The sequence below is a fragment of the Tachyglossus aculeatus genome, chromosome X4, assembly GCF_015852505.1.
Source record: "Tachyglossus aculeatus isolate mTacAcu1 chromosome X4, mTacAcu1.pri, whole genome shotgun sequence".
In the NCBI taxonomy this organism is placed as follows: Eukaryota; Metazoa; Chordata; class Mammalia; order Monotremata; family Tachyglossidae; genus Tachyglossus; species Tachyglossus aculeatus.
Window position 1 is genome coordinate 40,663,754 of NC_052098.1, and position 17,928 is coordinate 40,681,681.

Here is a 17,928-nt window from a genome sequence, read left to right on the forward strand (position 1 = left end):
GAAAGGCCATAAGAATATTCCTCCTCCATGCCTTCTACTAACATGTTTAAATCTATGTAAGTCACTTATCAGCCAGCTAAGGTAACTCCAAGATGCCGAATTCAGAATTTCATCATCATTAACCAGTGATGATTTAAAATGAGCAAATTTTAACTCGCTCTATCATCTTAGGTGGGTGCGTTAGCAATTTTCTCCTACTGAAAAGGCAGAGAAAGTTTCAGTGTTAAAGTCCTGTTTTCTATTAAAACCAGAGAGACTGAATTGGATTGGCAGGAGCCCTGACCCACTCGCAGGTGAGAGGATTACTCACTCTGGTATGTGGGCACCTCCATAATCTACTTAGTACATGCAGATGTCCAGGATACTCGATCACCCTTATGATCTGCAAAGAGTTAATTCACTTCCTAAAAGAAAAAGTATCTTATTTTGGTCACTGGAAGGCTCAGTTCCACTGCCCGCTTCCAGATGGTTTCATTGCTAGCAGATCTCATGCCAGCTGGATGGAGGTTCCACCACTAACTAGCCTATGCATTACTTGAAAAGCAGCAGGCAAATAAATCCTGTAATGGCAGAGAAATGCAATGTATTCAACCCTAACCATGTCTTCCAGCCCAACAAAAACAACCTATAGGCATTAAATCCATCTTTTTCGGCTTGCTGTCTATTTTCTTAAAAAGAAATTTTTTACATGGCAATGGCAAGTGGGATCATATTGCTTTCATGCTTCTTGAGGATTATTTTTTGCTTTATTTTGGTAATAAATGTCATACATTTCTGGCAAAAAGAAGTCAAGAGAATTAAAAAAAAAAACCCAAGACAAAGAGAAACACTCTTCGATTCCAGTATTTGCAGACTGCTGCAAACAATTAACCCAGTTCTTGCATCCACGTAGCTGGAATTTTTAAACCGCTGTCATCTTCCAATGAAGAAGCACATTCTTGAGTTTTGGGCTCAAAAAATCACCCGTTCTCTACAATTTTCCACTTATTTTACTGCATACTCCACTCCCCCTCATTCCCATCCCCAACAACACGCACATGCATTGAGACCTAACATCATGCCAAATGCTTAATTTACTTCAAAGTCTAATTTGTCAACAAAGTCCACCCCTTTTCCTTTTCCATAACCAAATCTAAAAATATATTCAAATCAAAAATGAAAGAAAAAAACACTATCGAAAACCACTCTTTGCAAAAATGACTTAAAGATGTAAATAGACAAACACTTTTTGATCTTTCTGACTTCGGGATAACATTACTAGTCTCCAACACAACATGTTTACATGGCATTAAGGAAATATTCTAATTCCCCTGGAAAAGGTTTGCAAAACTGAAGATCTGTGAGTTCTCCATCAACTCCTGATATAATCCTGCAACGGATTTTGTCTTAAAGATCGAAACAGTGTTTGTTTAAGTAGGAGTGATCCCATTTCACTTCATTTCCTGGAACTCAGAAGCTTAACTACATTTTTCATTTTACATTTGTTGCCGATTTGTACTTTAATTCATTCATTCATTCAATCGTATTTATTGAGCGCTTACTGTGTGCAGAGCACTGTACTAAGCGCTTGGGAAGTACACGTCGGCAACATATAAAGACGGTTCCTACCCCACAACGGGCTCACAGTCTAGAAGGGGGAAGACAGGCAACAGAACAAAACATGTAGACAGGTGTCAAAATCGTCAGAACAAATAGAATTATAGCTATATGCACATCATTAACAAAATAAATAGAATAGTAAATATGTACAAGTAAAATAGAGTAGTAACTTTGTACAAATATATACAAGTAATGATGACATTTATTAAGCGCTTACCATGTGCAAAGCACTGTTCTAAGCGCTGGGGAGGTCACAAGGTGATCAGGTTGTCCCACAGGGGGCTCACAGTCCTAATCCCCATTCTACAGATGAGGTAACTGAGGCACAGAGAAATTAAGTGACTTGCCCAAAGTCACACAGCTGACAATTGGCGGAGCCGGGATTTGAACCCATGATCTCAGTACAGTACTCTGAACACAGTAAGCACTCAATAAATAGGATTGAATGAATGAATCATTTTTTCACGCAGACAGAATAAAATCCTGATTCCGTAACCTGGAAAACAAAGCAGTAAGAATAACCATAATAATCTGTTGACTCCATAGACTAATGCTTTTTTGTTGTCCAAAGGGCTTCCATGTCAATGATCCCGTTTTATTCCCACACCATCCCTGTGAGGTAGAGGAGAGCAGGCTTTACAGGTGGGAAAGCTGAAGCCGAGACCCAGACTTATCTGAGGGCATGCTATGCAGCACTGGTGGAGCTGGGACTGGAATCCATGGCTCCAGACTGCCAGACCCATCCTCTTTCCGCCAGACTCGGCACAGACACAGGGCTTGGCTCCACTTCTGGGCCTGCCGCGCCAAGGGGGACTCCAGGAGCCAGAGGGGAAGACTATAAGGAGGGCAAGATATGATACAATAAAGCCTAACTTTCAAACAGTGTGGCCCAGCTGAGAACCGTTAGTAGTATACTGGGCCCGTTTGGTCTGGAGCCATCAGGACAAGGTTAGGCAACATGGGATTTCTTTTACTGTCCTGTCTGCCCCCCAACAGACTGTGAGCAGGGCAGGGACTGTGACTCCAGTCTCTATTTTACTGTTCTACATGGGAGGATGGGGAAGAGATGCCAAACCCAGCTATAGTGATGCTTTACTGGTATAACATCTGTAAAATGCTTTGAGGTCTTGAGAGAAGTATACCAAGTATGGGCAAAGAACAGTTATAACGGTCATCTGCACTGGGGGAGGTTATATCTGCTCTATTTGCCACATGGAGTGGTGGTTTGCAAGCTGTAATTACATAAGATTTAGAAATTCCCAAGTCACATATAGAAAGAAATGGATTCTTCAAGAATAAACAGGGGAATGAATGAAGTTCTTCATCCCAAATTCTCCTTTTCTATTTCCATTTTTTTTCCACCTCACAGCAAGATTGCTATACTTCCCTTGATTTGGACTCCCCACAGACTGCATAACCTGTTGATTCTAACAGCAGGATAGCAAAGAGCCAGAGGTGAAAATTAGCCAGAAATCACACTCTGGAATGCCACACCAGTCAAATAGTAAGTGTTTTCACCATTTTGTTTGAAAGTTGGGCTTTGTTGGATCATATCTTGCCCTTCTTATTCTTATGGTATTTGTTAAGCACTTACTAGGTGCCAGGCATCGTACTAAGTGCTGGGGTGAATACAAGCAAATACAAGCCCTTCTTCCTTGTGGTCTTTTTCTCCAGCTCCTGGATTTCCCTTGGCACGGTGGACCCAGAAGTGGGGCTGGGCACTGTCTGTGTGTAGTACTGCGGCAAGAGCAAGGATCTGGGCGTTGGAAGACACGCAGGCCTATCAAAAGTAAGTAGGGGCGCTTGCGAGTACCTGGAACCAGAAGGACCAGGTTTTAATCTGAACAGGGGGTGGATTTGGGATGGGGGGTAAAAAACACCACCCAAAAGTCATATTTACTGAGCACTTACCATGTACCAAGTGCTTGAGAAAGTACAATATAGTTGGTGGGCACAACCCCTGCCCACAAGAAGCTTACAGTCTATAGGGGGAGACAGACATGAAAATAAATTACAGGTAGGGGACATAATAGAGTATAAGGCTATGTACATAAATGCTGTGGGGCTGGGGTGAACATCCAACTGCTTAAGGGGTACACAGCCTAGTGCATAGGTGATGCAAAAGGGCAGGGAGGGGAAATGAGTGCTAGGGAAGGCCTCTCAAGAGAGGTGAAAGGAAGTCACACCTGGAGCCAGAGAGGTAGGTACTAGATATACGTACACGACTAAATCAATCAATTGTATTTATTTAGGGCTTACATTGGGCAGAGCACTGTACTAAGTGCTTGGGTGAATACACTAATAATAGAACTGTTAGACACATTCCCAGTCCACAAGGAGGTTTCGGTCTAGAGGGGGTAATGCATGGAACTAGATATCCAGGCAAATATGCATACAAAGTCAAGGAAGTGGACACGCACGACACAGGAGTGGTCAGGGAGGAGAAAACGCAGATACACACAGGCCTTAACAAATAGAAAGCAGAGGAAAGCCTCTTTCCCACTGAGTCAAGAACCAATAAGTGATCTGATTAGTCATGGCACTCCAGTGCTTGGCATATAGGAAGCGCTTAACGAATACCACAATTATTATTATTATAATACAAGAGAGGTGGCAGGCATTTTCCTTGCCCACAAGGAGCTTAAAGTCTAAAGGGGGATACAGATAATATAATTGAATCAATTTCAGGTAGATATGTAAGTGCTATAGGGCTGATAGTGGCATTTTAAGAGTTAAGCACATGCAAGTGTGTATCTGGTAGTAAAATTTCTGAAAGACTTGTGAGATGGATCAATCTCAGATATTAGAGTATTTCTTCAGATTAATGGAAAGTTTTTTTTCTTAACCTCACTTGTTCCTTCTGGCTCTTGCATCTTTGTTAAGTCTGACATCTTCTGCCTAATGGACACTTATAGGTCTTCAGACCATCCAATTGGGGGTAGGGAGGTTGGGCTGATCTATCACAAGAAGTCTGTTGGAGGGAAGAGGAGAAGGGAGAGGAAGGGAAGGGGGGGAGGGAGGAGGAAGGAGGAGGAGAAGAAGAATGATAATTGTGGTATTTGTTACATGCTTACTATATGCCAAACACTGCAGTAAGTGCTAGGGTAGATACATGATAATCAAATCAGACACAGTCCCTGTTCCACATGTGGCTCATAATCTAAGAGGGAGGGACCAAAGGCATTTAATTCCCATTTTAGAGATGAGGACACGGAGGCACAGAGAAGTCAAGTGACTTGCCCAAGATCACACAGCAGGCAAGTAGCAAAGCCGGGATTAGGATCCAGGTCCTCCGGCTCCCAGGCCCGAGCTCTTTCCACTAGGCCATGCTGTTTCCCATGCTTTGGTCTTGCACTCTTTAATTTGAACCAAGAGTGCACTGACCATGAATTAGTCTTGCCCATGAGTTCCTTTGGGAAAAGCTTTTTGGGGTGCAGCCTTTCGTTCCTCAAACCATTTTTAGACACCACTCAAAGCAGCTTTCTAATGCTGAAAACACTCTCAGCTACATATTTTCTAAAACCAAATATGCTCGGTTCCAAGAAGAGCTGTCTTCAAACATAATTACTCTCAGCTCTAGGATATTATTGATCTTATCCTCTTTGATAAACTTAAAACCACACAAATGACTGTGGTTCTTGTCCTACTGTTACAGTTTTACTAACCATATTATTACTATTTAAGATGAACTCTGATATCACTCAAGTATTTTGTTCCCTTTGAACATTTGATAATATACTTAGGGATCGCCATTGCAATCATTAAATGTTTTCCAAGAGCTGAATATGAATGACAAAAACATATTGTGCATTATAGAACTGATGTAATAAACCCAAAGTGTCAAGGATCTGCTCACAAGACAGTTAATTTTGATTGATACTGCAACTACTACTACTACTTCATTTATTTTATCTGGGGCTACATGATTTCTGGGCTTATTATTTTGGAACGGAGACAACACACAGAATTGAATATCCCACAGGGAAAGTCACAGAATTGTGAACCATGCTATATTTTACAGATTAGTAAATCTGCTTCTAATTCTTGGCCTATTATGGCACTAGCCACATTATGTTTATCACTGAGATCCCCTCTCCCTCTTATAGCTATGGCTTCACCTATGCATGCCAGCTTGCTTTCCCCCATTGGTCATTTTAGCCCCCTGTCAGCAGAGACTGAATTTTATACTTCTCTGTGTAACCAAGCACCTACTGTGGTGCTCTGAGCCCAGAAGACACGCATCACATACTCTTAATTATCCGTCTGGTAAGCCAGGGCAAATGGCCTTGAGAGAGAGCATGGAATAATCCTGCCCAAAGATAATCAGGGTGGCCTGTTGGCTCCAGACAGCACAAGGACAGAAATGATCTGAAAACCAGAGGCTGACAAGGAGCTCCAGTTCACCATCTGAATGGGTGGCGTCTCACTCCGAGAGAGAATTTTGGGTCCATGACCAAATGGATCGGTGCATCAAAGTTTGTTGCGGTAGCAGTGAGAGGGGGAAGTCCCAGGCTGCACTGTAGGAAATCTGGGGAGAGGCAATAGGGTTTTCTCCAAATAAAGGATTTCACCACTCCGCAGCCTGGGGTCGAGAGACTACTTACACTACGTAATTTATCTGCAATAGGGTAGGAAGAATTCCCCGAGCCATCAGAATGCCCAGAGTTTCTTCGACTCCCAAGTACACAAAGGCTTTGATTTCATACATTAGAGACTGGAAATCTAAAACCTATAATTCTATGGTATCGAAGTTCAGTACATTTCTCAAGGCCGGAAAACCCAACTTTCACTGCTAAAAATACCCCACGTCATCTTCACGCCCACATCATCTTGCAACCACATAACCTATCATCATTGACAGCCAGCCCAGGATAGTACGTCATTCACCTTATAATAAAAATGTGATGTTTTGGAGGCCAAAAAGTAGAGGTCTTTCTTCAGCTTTAATTAAAGCTGGGACTTCCTACTTTGTGATCTTCCTCTGATACCCCTAGTTACTTTTAACACACAGTATTGACATTCTTAGGAAAAAGCACATTCGAAATTTTGAAACACAACCCTTATGTGTTGGCCTTTCATTTGGGGAAGACAACCATTTTCTTAATGAGCCATCTGAAAGGAATGTGCCTTGGATTCACGCAGAACAAGTGTGTGGGGATTTTTACTTTTTCATCTGTTCTTCAGTTTTAGCTCAAACCAGAGACGTTTACTTTCAATTTCCCAAAGGCTTATAAGGAGGAAGTTGAAATCAGGGCAGCTGAACTGTCTCACCCCAAAATGCTACTTCCTGGAATAGCAAGTCTACACACTCTGTCATTTCTGGCCACATAGGAGGCAGGGAAATAATGGTAGAAAGGGTGAGGGTGAAATGAAATTCTGAAATGAAAGCTTGACAGCCACCTGCAAACAGGAGCTATTACCTTGAAATAGCAGGTCTGAGCACCTCCAATAAAAATATTTAAGGAGTAAAGGAGAGTAAATTTTAAATTTAGCTCTACATCCAGCACAATTGCTCAGCCTGAGAGATTAGGAAAAAGTATGTGTGCAATTTTATCTGAAAAGATTTCCCTACAACAATATTCATTCATTCATTCAATTGTATTTATTGAGCTCTTACTGTGTGCAGAACACTGTACTAAGCGCTTGGGAAGTACAAGTCGGCAACATATAGAGATGGTCCCTACCCAACAACGGGCTCACAGTCTAGAAAGAGGAGACAAACAACAAAACAAAACATGTAGACAGGTGTCAAAATCGTCAGAACAAATAGAATTATAGCTATATGCACATCATTAACAGAATAAATAAAATAGTAAATATGTATAAGTAAAATAGAGTAATAAATCTGTACAAATATATATACAAGTGCTGTGGGGAGGGGAAGGAGGTAGAGTGGGAAGGATGGGGAGAAAGAGAGGAAAAAGGGCTCAGTCTGGGAAGGCCTCCTGAAGGAAGTGAGCTCTCAGCAGGGCTTTGAAGGGAGGAAGAGAGCTAGCTTGGTGGATGTGTGGAGGGAGGGCATTCCAGGCCAGAGGAAGGACGTGGGCCGGGGGTCAATGGTAGAACAGGCGAGAACGAGGCCCAGTGAGAAGGTTAGCGACAGAGGAGCAGAGGGTGCTGGCTGGGCTGTAGAAGGACAGAAGGGAGGTGAGGTAGGAGGGGGCGAGGTGATGGAAAGCCCTGAAGCCAAGAGTGAGGAGTTTTTGCTTGATTTGTAGGCTAACAGGCAGCCACTGGAGATTTTTGAGGGGAGTAACATGCCCAGAGCGTTTCTGTACAAAGATAATCTGGGCAGCAGAGTGAAGTAAAGACTGAAGTGGCGAGAGACAGGAGGATGGGAGATCAGAGAGGAGGCTGATGCAATAATCCAGTTGGGACAGGATGAGAGATTGAACCAGCAAGGTAGCGGTTTGGATGGAGAGGAAAGGGTGGATCTTGGCGATGTTGTGGAGGTGAGACCGGCAGGTTTTGGTGAAGGATTGGATGTGTGGGGTGAACGAGAGAGCAGAGTCGAGGATGACAACAAGGTTGTGGGCTTGTGAGACGGGAAGGATGGCAGTACCATCTACAGTGACAGGCAAGTCAGGGAGAGGGCAGGGTTTGGGAGGGAAGATAAGGAGTTCAGTCTTGGACATACTGAGTTTTAGATGGCGGGCAGACATCCAGATGGAGATGTCCTGAAGGCAGGAGGAGATACGAGCCTGGAGGGAGGGAGATAGAGCAGGGGCAGAGATGTAGATTTGGGTGTCATCAGCGTAGAGATGACAGTTGAAGCCGTGGGAGCAAATGAGTTCACCAAGGGAGTGAGTGTAGATGGAGAACAGAAGGGGACCAAGAACTGACCCTTGAGGAACCCCTACAGTAAGGGGATAAGAATAATAATGATGCTATTTGTTAAGCGCTTACTATGTGCAAAGCACTGTTCTAAGCGCTGGGGGGGTTACAAGGTGATCAGGTTGTCCCACAAGGGGCTCACAGTTTTATTCCCCATTTCACAGATGAGGTAACTGAGGCACAGAAAAGTTAAGTGACTTGCCCAAAGTCACAGAGCTGACAGTTGGAAGAGCCGGGATTTGAACCCATGACCTCTGACTCCAAAGCCCGTGCTCTTTCCACTGAGCCATGCTGCTTCTCCTGCAGCGTGGGATGGGAGGGGGAGGAGGAGCCCGCAAAGGAGACTGAGAATGAACGGTGGGAGAGATTAGAGGAGAACCAGGAGAGGACGGAGTCTGTGAAGCCAAGGCTGGATAGCATGTTGAGGTGAAGGGGATGATCCACAGTGTCAAAGGCAGCTGAGAGGTCGAGGAGGATTAGGATAGAGTAGGAGCCATTGGATTTGGCAAGAAGGAGGTCACCGGTGACCTTTGAGAGGGCAGTTTCGGTGGAGTATAGGGGATGGAAGCCAGATTGGAGGGGGTCAGGGAGAGAGTTGGCATTGAGGAATTCGAGGCAGCGGGTGTAGACAACTCATTTAGGAGTTTGGAAAGAAAGGGTAGGAGGGAGATAGGGAAATAACTAGAAGGGAAGGTGGGGTCAAGAGAGGGTTTTTTTTAGGATGGGGGAGACATGGGCATGTTTGAAGGCAGAGGGGAAGGAACCAGTGGAGAGTGAGTGGTTGAAGATGAAAGTTAAGGAGGGGAGGAGGGAAGGGGCGAGAGATTTCATAAAATGAAAGGGAATGGGGTCTGAAGCACAGGTGGATGGAGTAGCAATTGAGAGGTGGGAGGAGATCTCATCTGAAGATACTGCTGGGAAGGATGGGAGAGTCCAGTTCTTCACATATTTATCCAACACGCGACCCTCTATCCTAACACACAAACCATGAAATGCCAGATCTATGGACTGAGAAAATCCACAGCTAATGAAGAGTACCAAAATTTAGGGACCTATGAACACCATTTTAGTCTGCTGATTATGTCAAGAAGCATGTTGAATCATTTTGGAATGAATAAATTTGGGGGGAGAGGTGAAGCAACAACTAGTCTTTTGTTCTTTATCTGGAATTGCTAAAAAGCTTACATGTACTTTCAAAATATGCATTCCAACATTCCTGTTTCTTTACAAAGTATTTAACTGTGACATCTGAACTACAGCAGGGACCATACTTGGTCTCTTCCAAAAAAAGGAAAAAAAAACCCCCCACCAAAACCCATCCAAAAAATAACAGTGAACTGTATTTAAAACACAACACCCCACCCCCACCCCCCCCGCCAACTCCAAAAGGCTTCCTTCTGGAGGGTTCTCTAAATCTTTCCTCAAACCCCAAGCATGGAACTTGCATTGGAAAGCAATATTCATGCACAAAAACTGGAAATTTTCTCATTGCTGGAAACGTGTGTTTTCTCCTTCATTCTGTTTCATAAAACTGTCTCAGACATTTACTGGTATGTCATTTGGCAAATGAGAGTTTCCACAATGTAAAAGGAGTGAAAGGACTCAAAAAATTATGCTAATGAATCTGGATTTTCTTAGTCCACCAGAGTTTCAATTTCAACAACTACTACAGAGCAGAATCTAATACTGACACCATCACACAAACATTTATTGAGCTGGCAACGACCAAAGTAATGATTTCAACAAGCCGTATCGCCACACACACTCCCAAGCGGCATCACTAATTCCTATATGTACCCGTTACAGTAAAATCCTTAGGCATGAAACATTCCTCAACCAATGTGAGTTTAGTTTGGATAGACTTTGAGTCATTAGTCTAGCCCTTTGAAAGACTTAGCAAAAGACATGAAAAAATGGAAGTTTAAAATACTCCCAGATGTGATACATTTTTAGCTAAAATGAACCCTACAGGATTGCAGGTAAAATGTCCCGAAACCAAGAACATGGCAGCATTCTAAGGGATACTCACAGAAGTCACCACAAGAACACACACATTACAAGGCAAAGCGGGGGGGAGGGAATCCGCACATAAACACAAGCCATTACCTTCATGGCATGGATTTCCTCAACTAATCGTTGCACTCGTCTTTCATTCTTCTGTAGTTCACCTTCAGAACCACTGCATAAAATACAATTACACACATGAGGCATTTATTTCAGACTTGCAAAGTGTTACAAGGTCATCACGTTCAGTTCGTTTTTAGCATGATGATAATAATAATAATAATAATAATGGTATTTGTTAAGTGCTTACTATGTGCAAAGCACTGTTCTAAGTGCTGGAGGCCCTGTTCTAAGCACTAGTGCGATTCTACACAGCCACACTGGAAGATGACAAGAAGAAACTGAGCGCTTCGGGTGTTAAAATACGCTTCTGCACCTTTGGGAAACACTTTCAACTCAACAGACTCGGACCATCATCCGAAGTCCTAGAGACAGACATTCAAGAATTTCTGGACGTAAATGACTGCGTCCTTGATGCTCTTCACCCAGACATTTAAATCACTGCACTGAATCAGCCGGGCTTTACGGGCTGACTTTAGATCTGAACCAATCCAAGGTGATGGATAGGCCGCCACCACAGAAAACATACCCACAAACAAAAACTTATATTGGCAACACAAAGCTTAAACGCAGTCATGGAATTCTGTTACCTAGGCGATTCACTCACTAATGACAATGATTGGCAAAAGAAATCGAAAACCGAATCAATAAAGCCAATACATCCTCCGGGATACTGCCAAACAGATTATGATGGCAGAGTGATATTAGCTAGGCTCCAAGTAAAGGCCTACAGTAGGAAGCAGCATGGCCTAGTGGATAGAGCAAGGGCCTGGGAATCATAAAGACCTGGGTTCTAATTCTGGCACCGCCACTTGTCTGCTGTGTGACCTTGGGCGAGTCATTTAACTTCCCGGTGCCTTAGTTCCCTCATCTGTAAAATGGGGATTAAGATTTAGTGCCCCATGGGGGACAGGAACTGCATCCAACGTGATTAGCTTGCACTTACCCCATCTCTTAGAACAGTGCTTGACACATGGCAAGTGCTTAACAAAATACCATGATTATCATTATTATTGTTATGGTGCTCTCCAATCATCTCTATGGCTGTGAGTGAGCTAGCCCCTGCACAAGTGCTGCATTCGGTTTCTTGAGGAGTTGGAACGTGTCTACCAACTCTGTTGTACTGTTCTCTACCAAGTGCTAGTACAGTGCTCAGTAAGTCCTCAATAAATACCATTGATTGATTTCATCAGGGTCACCCATGGGCTATCCTCAACAACAAATGGCAAGACAGGTTCACAAACAATGACGTTCTGGAACAAAGTCGCCTAGCCCTGAAGCTAGGCTCACCCCAATACAGCTACACTGTGTGGGACTTGCAAGGAGAATGGATACTCAACCAGCTGAAATTGGGATACCACAGCAAAGTGGGCTGAGGAAATGCTTCAAAGACCCAGTAAGACACAGCCTCAAACAATGCAGCATCCCAGTTGAAAACTGGCAGTCAATTGCCCCATATAGACCACCATGACATATTACATAAGGAAAGGAGCAGCTCTTTTTGAGCAGAAATTCTGCAAGGATTGAAAGGCAAGGACGCCAAAGTGAACAGAGTCCCAAAGGCTGTAAACATGAAATATGACAACAAAGGACAACTTTCTGTAGGCAACAATGTGGCTGGGTCTGTGGGTCCTACCTTGGCCTCAGTCTCTCTCTCTCTCTCTCTCTCTCTCTCACACACACACACACACACACACTATCTCATATATGAATTTTCTCCACCAGTGCTTCTTCAAGTACACAGGACAACTATGGACAGAGAACTTCATTATGAGCTCAAATTGGGACTCAAAAAAGGAGATTTTATTAAAAAAAATGTTAAGCAAGGTGTCCTAGGTGGAGTGTTCTAAGGGAGTGTGGGAGTCAGGGGGTGGAAGAGGAAAACACCTCAGAAACATATGGGGGTGGAAGAGGAGAGGAAATGCAGTTAAATCCAAGCTTAGAAAAGCAATGTTCTGACTGGGAAAAAGGAGGGACAGTTTTAACTCAAGTTTAAACTTAAAATATTATTTTATAATAATATTAATACAGTATAATATTATAATATTATTTATATTAATGCCCATCTCCCCCTCTAGACCGTAAGCTTGCTACGGGCAGGGAATGTTTCTGTTCTATTGTTGTGTTGTACTCTCCCAAGTGCTCAGTACAGTGCTCTGCACACAGTAAGCGCTCAATAAATATGATTGACTAAGAGCTACAGGATAATGATTGTGATCCTTGTGGTGAGGACAACACTGCCCACTCCCCACCTCCCTTCCCCTGAGGACTCCCATCAACTCCTCCTTGGTCCAGCCAGGAAAGGAAGCAGAGTATGCTACGTGAGAAGATACCATGAATTTATGTCACGGCAAAAATTGAACCTTGTTTTATTTTCTATCTCCTTCCTGACAGTGTCCAGCTTTTTGATGCATCCTCCCAGGTTGGTGCTGCACTTTAAACAAAAGGTTTGAAGGAACAGTCATTAATGTTCCCACGGTCCTTTTCCTGTGCCATGACTGATAGCACAGAGGCCACCATCATACAGTTTAGATGGTCTTACCCTAAATTCTATGACCTCACGTGCTCACCTTGAAGCTCTTCTATCACTTTTTCGCTCGATCGCCCTGTGGTTTATCCACACCGGCACGGTATTTTACAATCTGGAAAATCTTAGTGTTCCCTCCTAGAGTGCAGGGAACATATGCTTGCTTCTGAAATCCTTTTCCACGTGCTTAATATAGTGCTTTGCACTAAGTACATGCTCAATATAATGGATTGATTGATGTTGATAAATAATAAGGGTCTAGCAGACAGCAACTGCTTTATCAAACCTTCCATCTCCAAATGGTAAACTTGTATGCCCTCCCACCAGCAGGACATGTGTCTGAGTTATTTTTGCAGGAGGGATTTGCACTGGACCAGCCACGCTTAGTTCCCTGGACCCTCTGTGGCCAGTGGCACATTTTGGGTGACAGCTGGCAGAGAGAAAGGGTGCAGTTGGTGATCACCTAACAAAATCTATCTGAGAGCTCAACAGCAGCAGATTTGGTAAGCCCCTATTGAGCATGATGCTCTCTCTTTGTAAGGATTGGGGGAGTTTTCTCCACCTTCTTGTGAAAACCAGGGAAAAAGCAAAATAACAAGAAACAAAGAAACAAGCAGCCAAATCCAAAAAAAAAAAAAAAAAACCAAACAGTAGCAACAACAAAAAATACATCATTGTCCTCCATACAAATAGGCTGTAAAACTCCTGGGGAGTAGGTAACTTGTCTACCAACTCTTGTATGTATTCTCCCAAGTGCTTAGCACAGTGCCAATTAAGTGCTCAGTAAATACCACTGGCTGATCAATAAGCAGGCTGGAGCCCAAAACAAACAGGAGGGAGTATCAGAGCAGGGCATACACATGCATGTACGGGTGGTTGATTCTGGCTCTACCCAGCGTCACCAGACAGTCATATCTACCAATGGGCAGATTTGGATTCCACCTATTGGTCTGAAACCACACTCTATCAACTACCGCTTCAATGAAGAAAGACCCCCTCCAAAATGTGGTGCATCCCTATCCTTGGGCCATTTTTCCATCAGGATGGTCAGCCACACCCAGTGCTCTGATATTAACTTCGCACCCGCCTGGTCCATGTGCTATCAGTGACGCCAATCCCTGATGGGCCACGAACTCTCAGGCCAGCAGTCAGAAGGACTGTTAGCTCGTTGTGGGCAGGGAACGTAGCTGCTAACTCTGTTGTACTCTCCCAAGTGCTTAGTACACAGCTTTGCACTTAGTAAGCATGCAATAAATACCACTGTGTGATTATCAGAAATGACTAACTTTTTTGACTTCAGTTTGGTGATGTGCCTGGTGAGTTTGCGGATGACCAAAACTCGGACCTTCTTCACTTCCTTCCTCATCTTCACAACCTTCATGAAAGAAAAAACAAAATTTAGAGAGGTACTTAAACCCACAAACAACACAGTTTAAATTAGAGATTAATAAAACACACAGAGCACATAGTACACTCCCTTAACCAAATCTTTGTTCATCTAAATTCAGTCCTAGTAAGTCAAACTTCTTCCATAAACAGTCTAAAGAAGAAGAAATCAACAGTCTAAATATGTGTCTGAGGTCGGAAGAGAAAACAAGCCATGAAAGAGCCAAGGCATTCCTTGCTAACCAGGTTTTATTATTATTCTTTCATCTAGATTGGCTTAGAATTTAAGGAATATTTTTTATCGTGATTTATTTTACTCCCAAATTCAGGGAAACTGCACCTGCATTTTTCTGCTAATACGAGCCATAGAATAAAACTGCTTTTTCATTAACAGCCTTATCAAATGCTGAGAACCAGTTCAAAACCTCCCACATTTAAACAATACTGCATTTTGACAACAGTCCATTTTCCCTTCAGCTGCGGTTGCTTTGAAAAATACATTAGAAAAGGCAAAAGGCTTATGCGATCTTATATTTTCATTTTCTTCAGGATTTAAAGCATTAGAATTACAGTAGAGTATGCATGCCGGCCATCTGGATGGACAAAAAATCCTGTTCCACCAGCTGCGACAAGCAGGGGGTGAAAACAGTCTTAGCTCAGGACTAAGGCACAGTTCCCCCAGATCATAATAACAAGGATGGTATTTGATAAGCACTTGCCACTTGCCAGGCACTGTACTAAGTGCTGGGGTGGATACAAGCAAATCGGGTTGGACACAGTCCCTGTCTTCCTCAGGGCTCAGTCTCAATCCCCATTTTGCAGGAGATAACCGAGGCCCAGTGAAGTGAAATGACTTGCCCGAGTTCACACAGCAGATGAGTGGCGGAGTTGGGATTAGAACTCATGACCTTCTGACTCACAGGCATGTGCTCAATCCACTGCGCTAGGATGCTTCACACCATCCAATGACTCCCCATCTTGGGAAAAACTGAAGATAAGTTGGGAGTTGGAAAATGTTGGGCAGGCGCAAAGGCTCAAATAAAACAATGCGCTTTATGAAAAGGATGGAATGCATATAATGGCAGATCAGAGGTGGCACCTGATTCTGGACACTCTGGGTCCTTTCATAGTGATTATTACTGTCTATTCCCAAAACTACTACTGACTCTGCCCAACCTGCCCCACCCTCCCCATTAAGCCCTCACCACCTCCAGAGCAAACTCAACCACTTTCCTCTCTACCACTTTTACTGGGGGAGGGGGAGGGGGTGGTGTGTGTGTGTGTGTGTGTGTGTCTGTCTGTCTGTCTGTCTCCATCTCCCTGTAGTCATTCCCTCCCCAGCAGACAATTCCTCCACTCAGTTTTTCCTTCCCGGTCTCATTCACGGATTACAGCATGATCATTTAAAAGATGGTGATGTTTTTACATCACCTCCTCCAGGAAGCATTTCCCAGTTAATCACCCCAACTTCCCAGTCACACTACACCAGTTGCTGCTTCAAAACTATTTCTTTCTCTATTTGTATCTATTATTCATTTCCATCTTTTTTACTCTTAAGATTACGTCTAGTGCCCCCTCCCTATTTAGACTGCTCTTTGCAGAGAAAAATTAATGTCTTTTACTTCTGCTACAGTGACTGTGAATCACAGGCAAAAACAACACCAGGTCTCCCATACAATAGTACAACAGAGGACAACTGTTACATGTGCACAATAGGGTCAGCACTGTGACCCTGCACTGGCATTTACAATTACACACACACTCAGAAGTGCACTTCACTCTACAAAGGACAACTAAGTAACATGCAGTCATTTCTGCTACAACATATTTTCATCACATGATTTGGGCATAACTCAACAGAAGGACGCACTGTCCTTCCCTCCAACAAGAGCCTGTTCGGGCTAAAATATGACCCAGAAGTTGACGCAAGGATATATGGTGGAGGAAGAACTGGTGTGGTAGCTGTCAAGACGTGATACTGTGATGATTCCCAGCCCCTACCCAACTGTATGATACCGTTCAGTTTCTGCAATTTTACAGTAATCGACAGAGTGAAATGACAATGAGTGACGAGGGTATAAAGGCACAACAAACTATGAAATTGTCTTGAAAAATAGCACTCAAGGTGGCACCATCCACAGGTGCCCACCCCGTGGGGGTGAGGGAGGTGGCTGCCCACACAACTGTTCAAGCTGGTTTCCCAACTTGGAGCAAACAAGGTCTTGAACAAAACCCGAGAGTTTCCAATCAGGACTGAAAACACCCAACCGGGGCCCTTTGACATCTGTGCTCTCCTAGTCCTCATCCCCAACTAAAATCCCTGCACCATTTTTGCCCCCATGCTTGAGATGAAAAACTGGTCCCTGTGGGTCCATCGACCCCATATCCATTAATAATAATAATGTTGGCATTTGTTAAGCGCTTACTATGTGCAAAGCACTGTTCTAAGCGCTGGGGGGGGATACAAAGTGATCAGGTTGTCCCATGTGGGGTTCACAGTCGTAATCCCCATTTTACAGATGAGGGAACTGAGGCTCAGAGAAGTTAAGTGACCTGCCCAAGGTCACACAGCAGACATGTGGCAGAGCTGGGATCCGAACCCATGACCTCTGACTCCAAAGCCCGGGCTCTTTCCACCGAGCCACGCTGCTTCTCCATTAAATCTATGGTGACTAACTAATCAGTCACAACAATTGCATTTACTGAGTAGCTACTGTAGAAATCAATCAATCACATTTATTGAGCGCTTACTGTGTGCAGAGCACTGTACTAAGTGCTTGGGAAGTACAAGTCGGCAACACAAATCGGCAAAGAAAGCAAAGAAGGAAAGCAAAGCAGCATGGCCTACTGGAAAGAGGCAGGGGACCTGGGTTCCTAATCCCAGCTCTGCCACTTCTCTGCTGTGTGACCTTGAGCAACATTATGCCTCAGTTTACTTATCTGTAAAATGGGGGCGCAACACTTGTTAATAATACTTGTGGTATTTGTGAGCATTTACTAAAGCACTGGAGAAGATAGAAGACAATCAGATTAACGTGGTTCCTGTTCCAAGTGGGACTCACAATCTACGTAGGAGGGAGAACAGGCACTGCACCCCCATTTTTAAATGAGGGAGCTGAGGCACGGAGAAATTAAATAATAACCCCGGTATTTGTTAAGTGCTTACTGTGTGCCACGCACTGTACTAAATAAGCACTGGGGTGGGTACAAACAAATCAGGGCTCGTGGGCATCAGTCTCAATCCCCATTTTACAGATGAGGTAACTGAGGCACAGAGAAGTGAAGTGACTTGCCCAAGGTCACGCAGCAGACAAGTGGGGGGAGCCGGGATTAGAACCCACAACCTCTGACTCCCAAGCCCGTGCTCTTGCCACTAGGACCCGCTGCTTCTCGGAATATACTTCAAATAAAAGTGTTATGCAGTGAAAAGTGTACTTTCCTCTCAGTTGGCTACTTTC

General features: G+C 43.7%; 1 protein-coding gene across 1 annotated transcript in view; it reads right to left on the bottom strand.

Annotated features, from left to right (window-relative positions):
• Window positions 1-17,928, bottom strand: part of SRFBP1 (serum response factor binding protein 1) — a 105,417-nt gene that overhangs the window by 63,306 nt on the left and 24,183 nt on the right. The window contains exons 2-3 of the mRNA XM_038769765.1: window positions 14,371-14,459; window positions 10,540-10,612 (exon numbers count right to left, since the gene is read on the bottom strand). Coding sequence (XP_038625693.1) covers window positions 10,540-10,612; window positions 14,371-14,459 — 162 coding nt within the window. The remainder of the gene's footprint in view (window positions 1-10,539; window positions 10,613-14,370; window positions 14,460-17,928) is intronic.